The 7,475-nt window shown below is 52.4% G+C and overlaps 1 protein-coding gene and 1 long non-coding RNA gene across 3 annotated transcripts in view; one reads left to right on the forward strand and one right to left on the reverse strand.

The window, feature by feature from the left end:
• LOC102245040 overlaps positions 1-3,000 on the forward strand; it is a 3,334-nt gene extending 334 nt beyond the window's left edge. The window contains exons 2-4 of one of the 2 annotated variants that reach the window (XR_001363866.1): positions 342-572; positions 2,409-2,471; positions 2,640-3,000. This is a non-coding gene — a long non-coding RNA (uncharacterized LOC102245040). Of the gene's footprint in view, positions 1-341; positions 573-1,813; positions 2,472-2,639 lie in introns of those variants that run through there. The other variant, XR_001363865.1, reaches the window with a different exon arrangement.
• SEPN1 (selenoprotein N, 1) overlaps positions 1-3,543 on the reverse strand; it is a 17,843-nt gene extending 14,300 nt beyond the window's left edge. The window contains exon 1 of the mRNA XM_014546863.1: positions 2,714-3,543. Within this exon, the coding sequence (XP_014402349.1) occupies positions 2,714-2,889 (176 nt within the window). The 5' untranslated portion in view covers positions 2,890-3,543. The remainder of the gene's footprint in view (positions 1-2,713) is intronic.
• Between the last annotated feature and the right edge of the window lie 3,932 nt (positions 3,544-7,475).

Here is a 7,475-nt window from a genome sequence, read left to right on the forward strand (position 1 = left end):
GAACTCCTCGGGGCTGAGGTACAGATCCCGGTCAGTGTCCAAGGAGGAGAAGAGAAAGAGGCCTTCCGTCCCCAGGGCCTTCAGCGCCGACTCCTGCGGGGGAGGGCGGGCTGCACACCAGCTGGGCACCAGCCCCTGGGCTCCGGGGATGGAGAGCGCGTGTTCACGGCACCTTCACCTGTCAGGGCCCCGCTTCCCCACCGCCGGGAGGAGTCCAGAAGCCTTTCTGTGGGAGGTGGGGAGGGCACCCTCACATGGGGGGCTGGGCTGGGAGTCACTGCCCCCCCCCCCTCCGCCAGGACCCTGGATCCACTGGCGCTCTCTTCCTCATTCATGTCAAGGTCCCCAGGAGCTGAGAGCTCTGTCTGCACTTTCTCAGGAGAGGGCAGCCTCTGGACGGAACGGAGCCCAGGGGGGCAGCGCTGTCCTTGGAGATGCCAGCCCCAGTGCTGGTGCACCTGCCAGGTGTGGGAGGTCAGCGGGGTTTGGCAGGCACCAAGCACCCACTGTGCAAGGCACTGGCTGTTGCGTGCCCCACGTGATCTCATTTTGCTCTCGAGCCACCGGGTGAGGTGAGGATGATTTGCCTCTTTTTAAAGTGAAGGGGACTGAGTTCTGGCACGTGGGTTTATCGGAGTCAAATCTCTTGCCATGCTTACCTCCCAGGGGATGACCCAGCCGACTGTGTGGGGCAGGGGCTGGCCTCTCCCACCACTCCTGTCCCTCATGGGTAACCAGCCATGACAGCACCATGCACGCAGGGCCCCGTCTCCCCAGCGCCGCGTGGGACCTGGCACGTGGTGGGCACGCCAATGTCTTTTGGATGAATGACTCCCAGGGACCAGGAGTTGTGGGTCCTGGACCCAGCCCTTGCCCAGTGCTCTGGCCCCACATCCTCAGTGGCACCCGCTGAGGGCCTGACATCTGGTGTTGGCTTCCAACTGTGCCCCTTCCAGCTCGTTACCATTAATGTTTGGGGACACCCAGCATACGGCAGATGCCATTAGAAAAGCAAATTCTGTTCTGTCAGGAAGCGAAGCTAACAGAGCACAAAGCAGGTTAGGAGGGGAAGATTGATGAGCCAAAGCCCCTGGAAAACAAATGAGGGAAGTTTTCTTTACCAGATAACTTTTATTTATTACACTTGCTTTTTGTTAAAGACACAGACACCCTGCCGGTCCACTGGCGGTTTTTCTGGAGAGCAGCTTTGGGCATGGGCATGCTTGGGGAGTGACCTGGGGATGGAGGTGGGCGGAGCTGGAGGAATTATTTTCCTGTCTGTCAAGTCCCCAGGACCCTGGATCCATTGGCACTCTCTTCCTCATTCATGTCAAGGTCCCCAGGAGCTGGGAGCTCTGTCTGCACTTTCCCAGGAGAGGGCAGCCTCTGGACGGAACGGAGCTCAGGGGGACAGCGCCGGAGCCCAGGGGGGCAGCGCCGTCCTTGGAGACGCCAGCCCCGTGCTGGTGCACCTGCCAGGTGTGGGAGGTCAGTGGGGTTTAGCAGGCACCAAGCACCCACAGTGCAAGGCACTGGCTGTTGCGTGCCCTACGCGATCTCATTTTTCTCTCAAGCCACCGGGTGGGGTGAGGATGATTTGCCTCTTTTTTTTTTTTAATATATTTTATTGATTTTTTTACAGAGAGGAAGGGAGAGGGATAGAGAGTTAGAAACATCCATGAGAGCGAAACATCGATCAGCTGCCTCCTGCACACTTCCCACTGGGGATGTGCCCGCAACCAAGGTACATGCCCTTGACCGGAATCGAACCCGGGACCCTTGAGTCCGCAGGCCGACGCTCTATCCACTGAGCCAAACCAGTTAGGGCGATTTGCCTCTTTTTAAAGTGAAGAGGACTGAGTTCTGGCACATGGGTTTATCGGAGTCAAATCTCTTGCCATGTTTACCTCCCAGGGGATGACCCAGCCGACTGCGTGGGGCAGGGGCTGGCCTCTCCCACCACTCCTGTCCCTCATGGGTAACCAGCCATGACAGCACCATGCACGCAGGGCCCCGTCTCCCCAGCGCCCCGTGGGACCTGGCACGTGGTGGGCACGCCAATGTCTTTTGGATGAATGACTCCCAGGGACCAGGAGTTGTGGGTCCTGGACCCAGCCCTTGCCCAGTGCTCTGGCCCCACATCCTCAGTGGCACCCGCTGAGGGCCTGACATCTGGTGTTGGCTTCCAACTGTGCCCCTTCCAGCTCGTTACCATTAATGTTTGGGGACACCCAGCATACGGCAGATGCCATTAGAAAAGCAAATTCTGTTCTGTCAGGAAGCGAAGCTAACAGAGCACAAAGCAGGTTAGGAGGGGAAGATTGATGAGCCAAAGCCCCTGGAAAACAAATGAGGGAAGTTTTCTTTACCAGATAACTTTTATTTATTACACTTGCTTTTTGTTAAAGACACAGACACCCTGCCGGTCTCTGGACCCAGGGCTGGAGAGATGTGCTGCTGGGACTGGGAAGGTCAGCGGGTGCTGGGACGGGTGGGTTTACAAGCCTCTGGGAGAAAGGATCACCCCTGGGACTCAGCTCTGGGCTTCCATAGAGCTGCCCAGAGGCCAAGAGCCGCTGTTAGACCTGAGCAGGCCTCTCTGGGCCGCCGTTTCCTCCTCTGTGAATCTTTGCCTGCAGGATTTGTCCAGACTCCAGACTCCATGAAGAGGAAATATGAATTGGACCTCAACCTTCCCCCAGAGCAGAGACACCTCTCGGCCAGATCCCTGGGCACGCTCTCAGCATCCTCCTTCAACCCTCCACCCCGATCTGAGCACCCCCCAAGGCCAGGCCAGCCCCCGGAAGCCCTGGGACAGTCAACAAATCTTCCTCCCAATTTCATAGATTCAGGGCCAACAACAAGATGCTTGCACAATGCAAAAGGCATAAAATGTTCAGATTTATTGCTTTGAGAGTTTGGTTTGTCTCCTGGGCCTGGTTGACGCAGCTTCCTTCAGGTTTCAGAGCATTTTGTTTAAAAAAAAAAAAAGAATTTTGACAGCAATGTTTTGCCTCATATTTTCACAAGGCTTTATAGTTTACAAAGGACATTCACATAGAGCAATCATCACTATATGTATTGAATTTCTACACTGGGGAGCTCAACCCTGGAAATCACCCTCCTTTTCCACAGATGGGGAAGCAGAGGCTCAGAGAGGTTAAGGGCCTTGCCTAAGGTCACACAGCCCAGGGAAAGGTTTCACCCTGCTCTTGGTCTCTTCCGTCCTGCCACTCTGCTTTTCTCATCTCCAACCTGCCCTAAAGCACAGTGGTCTGCAGATAGACAGTGAGTGAGAACAAAACAAAACAAAATAAAAGCCAGAGGCTTTTGCAGAAAACAATCAGAGGCTGGGATGAGTATAAAAATAACCAGGTATGTTCAAGGGAAGATTATTTTTGTAATGATGCCATTGGTGGAGGGCCACGGAGTCAGCAAGCAGAGGACAGGCTTTCTAAGTTCTAAGACTGCACTGTCCAGATCGGCGACCAGGAACCACACGTGGCTATTCATAGTTAATTAAAATGAAACAAAACCAAATATTTTGTTCCTCAGCCTGGCCAGTGTGGCTCAGTGGTTGAGCGCTGACCTATGAACCAGAAGGTCACGGTTCAGTTCCCAGTGTAGGGCGTGCAGGAGGCAGCCGGTCAATGATTCTCCCTCATCATTGATGTTTCTATCTCTCTCTCCCCCTCCCTTCCTCTCTGAAATCAATAAAAATATATTAAAGTAAAAATTTGTTCCTCAGTTGCACTGGCCACATTTTAAGCGCTCCACATCCACATGTGGCTACCCTACTGGACGGCACAGATATGGGACATTTCCATCGTCACAGAAAGTTCACTGGGCAGTGTGGTTCCAAGCCACCAGCAAGCCTGCTCCTTTCTCATCCTGACTGCCCTGGAGGAGGGGGCGTTGCTGGGCAGGCAATAGCCACGCCTGTTTCAAGGTCGCTTCTTCTGCAGCTGAGATACCTATAGATGCCATCCCAGCATCCAATTCCCTCTATTCTACTCTGGAGAGGTTACAACTCCAGGATGCAAACACAAGGCAGACACCAAAGGAGTGGTCATTAACTGAGGTCTTGCTACTCCAAGTGCGGTCCTAGGACCCGCAGCACCCGCATCTCCTGGCAGGCTGTTCGAAGTGCAGGATCTTAGGCTCCATGTCAGAGCCACTGAATACAAACCTGCATTAAAAAAAAAAAATCCTTACCCAAGGATATTTTTCCATTGATTTTTAGAGAGCGTGGAAGAGAGAGGGAAAGACAGAGACATCGATGTGAGAGAAACACATTGATTGGTTGCCTCCTGCACTCCCCTAACCAGGGCCCAGGCTGGGGAGGAGCCTGCAACCTAGGTACATGCCCTTGACCAGCATCAAACCCGGGACCCTTTTTGGTCTGCAGGCTGACGCTCTGTCCACTGAGCCAAACCGGCTAGGGCTGAACCTGCATGTTAACAAGATCCCCGGATGGTTCAGGTGCACATTCAAGTTTGAGAAGCTCTGATTTAAGAGACAGGCTGAGTGGGATCAAAATATTGTCCCAAATAGAGGAAACTAAACAGATATTTTTAGATACAAAATAAAAGGCATCGGAGTGTGTTTTTAGGGATAGACCCCAAAGGGGCAGCTGGGGGGAGCTGGCCCATTTCCCATCTCCAGCACCTTCTCAAACCATGAAGGGTGACCTCCCTAAAGCACAGGGAACAGAACTGAGAATCCCATTTTGGATCTCGGGGATGTTGTCTTTAAATCAGATGTTCTGTTTCTGCTTTTCTTTCCAATGCATTTGGCTATTGAACTTTGTAACTTGCCAAAGACACAATGTGGTGCGTGAAGCCAGTCTGAACAAGCAAACAGTCACTTAAAGGGAGGCATCTGGAAAAGGACCGTGTCCCCCTCTTCCCAGGAGTGCGATGCTCTGCAGGCCTCAGTGCCTGAGCCAGGTGCTAGTGAAGCTTTCTGGGAAGGAACCAGAATCCAGCTGTTACATGACGAGAACAGGTGCAAAGGGTTCCGTCACAGCGAGGGCAAAAACGAGGCCTCAGTGAGCCCAGCATCACGCTGACCCGGCTCCGAAGGAGGATCTGCTCAGGGCCTGGTTCTGGAGCTTGGATTCTGCTTCAGTGAGGATGATTCATCCTAATTCCTCTCTCCTCTCAGCCTACCCTGGGTCTTACTTATTTTTATCCCTGGAATGGAGTTAAATTGCCTAAAGGACGATGTTTCTTCACCTGCAAGGGCCCTCCTGGAGGATGAATTTTAAAATATTCATTTTTACAACTTGCTCCCAGCAGTAACAGAGCTGGAGAAGACGAGATGCTGGGGGAGGAGAGGAGGACAGTGACACGAGCCCAGCGGGGAGCCTGGGGCCTCGGGGAACTTGGAAATGACTCTGTAGTCGGGAGATAGTCCAGGAATTGACTCTGAGGAGTTGGATAGAGGGAAAAGAATGGCCAGCTATGCTCTCGTTACTCTCTTTATGATACTGAAAAACTGAAGCAAAACCTTCGAACAGTCCGCTGTTGGTGCCTAGCCCTGTAGGCAGGTCTGTTATTTTGGTAGCAACCTTATTTTTTTCTCCAGTCAAGATGCCCTGCCCTCCCTTGGCTGGGGCACATGACTCAGGCCAATTGGAAGCTCATGTCCTAAAGGGAAAAGGCAGGATCTGGAAGCACTTGGATTCACCTGTCCTGGCGGCGTGCCTGGGGAGGCTGCCCTGGCTCCCGCAGCCTGGATCCCCGGCCAAATCCTCGTCCTCATCCTTCTTGAGGTATGGCTGTTCACTCTCTTGAGATTTCACGAGCTTCCCCAAGGCATTTCAAGGCATTATTATTATTATTATTATTTAAGTCAGAGGGAGTTGGCTTCTATTTGCAGCTAAGAACCCCAATGCCAAGCAATCAGGGCTTAGGCCCACTGCATGAGACAGCACATGAGGGAACACTGTGCAATGAGATAAATATATATTTGTTGACATGAAAATATGTTCATATGCATAGTTTAGCACAGAAGCAGATTGTAATAAAACAGGGTGCATAGTATTTACAAAAAAATATATCCTGCACATTTCACAGAAAAAGGTCTAGAAGAAACTATAATGGTATTCACCTTGGAGGGCTGGACAGTGAATGCCTTTTCTTTAAGCTTATCTTTATTTGCTAACCTTTCTATAGAGTTTGTGTAACGTGTTCTTCTGTTTTCCTTCCTTCCTTTTTTTTAAATCCTCACCCGAGGATATTTTTCCCATTGATTTTTAGAGAGAGTGGAAGACAGAGGGAAAGACAGAGAGAAACATCAATGTGAGAGAAACACATCGATTGGTTGCCTCCTGCACATGCCCCGACCAGGGTACGGTAAGTGCCCTTGACCAGAATCAAACCCGGGACCCTCTGGTCCGCAGTCCGATGCTCTATCCACTGAACCAAACTAGTTGGGTGGTTTTTGTTTATTTTTTGTGGGCACAGGTGAGTCACCAAAGCCACGGGTTCAGGAGTGAAGTGACTTGCTGGACTCAGGCAGTGACTTATTGGCCCAGTGCCAGGGCTTCTGCGACAGGTCAGGTGACCTCACTGACAGCTCTGGCTGCTGCGTGGAAGCGGCTGGAAACACCAGAGTCCCTGTCCTCTGTTTCCCACACCCCCAGGCACCAGTGGCGTCCCACCTACTCTCACAGCAACCACGGGAGGTGCAGGAAAAGACGGCCCAGAGAGGTGAGGTCCCCTGCTCCGGGCCCCACACCCCAGGGCTCACAATGTCCCTTCGAAGTAAGCTGTGTGGACAGCTGCAGAGGGAGGAGCGGGGAGGGGAAGACGAGCGCTCACCTCACTGCTGGGGCCTGGATTCCTTTCAGGGGGCTTCAGGGAAGCAGGGGCTGGTCATAGGGGAGAGTCGATTTGTGGGTGCTCATCCCACTGTCCTTCTTAGCTTCTAGGTCTCAGCTTGAAGGCTATCTGGTCAGAGAGCCTCTCCTTGACCGCTAAGATAGGCCCTGGCCATTCGTACTTCAGCGGTTTGTCTCCTTTGCAGCATTTCATACAACTTGCAGGCACGTCACTTACTGTGCTTCTGCCACCTTGACTTGTAGGCTTCCTGAGGGCAGTGTCTCTGGCATCTCCCCTGTCTGACCCTGCGGCCCTCTCCGAGCAGCTGCTGAAGGATGGAGCACATGAACACAGGCCTGGGTGGTGGGCAAATCACAGGGGCTGGGTCACCGCTGCCTTCATTGGCTGTGTGACCTCAGGCAAGTTGCTGCCTCTCTCTGGGCCTCTTCCAAGCCTTGACCTAAGTGTAAATGTCCAACTCGTTCAAAAGATATCCCCCTTTTCGAATATATTAGGTCTTATTTAAGGGAAGGTAATAGAAGTTGGAGTCATTTACTAAATTATACTTTAAACCAACTGCTGGTTGATTATTCTGAAAACATTGCAATAGTTTTCCCAGGAATCACTGATGTGCAACGAACCCAATCA

The sequence above is a fragment of the Myotis brandtii genome, unplaced genomic scaffold (genome assembly GCF_000412655.1).
Source record: "Myotis brandtii unplaced genomic scaffold, ASM41265v1 scaffold456, whole genome shotgun sequence".
In the NCBI taxonomy this organism is placed as follows: Eukaryota; Metazoa; Chordata; class Mammalia; order Chiroptera; family Vespertilionidae; genus Myotis; species Myotis brandtii.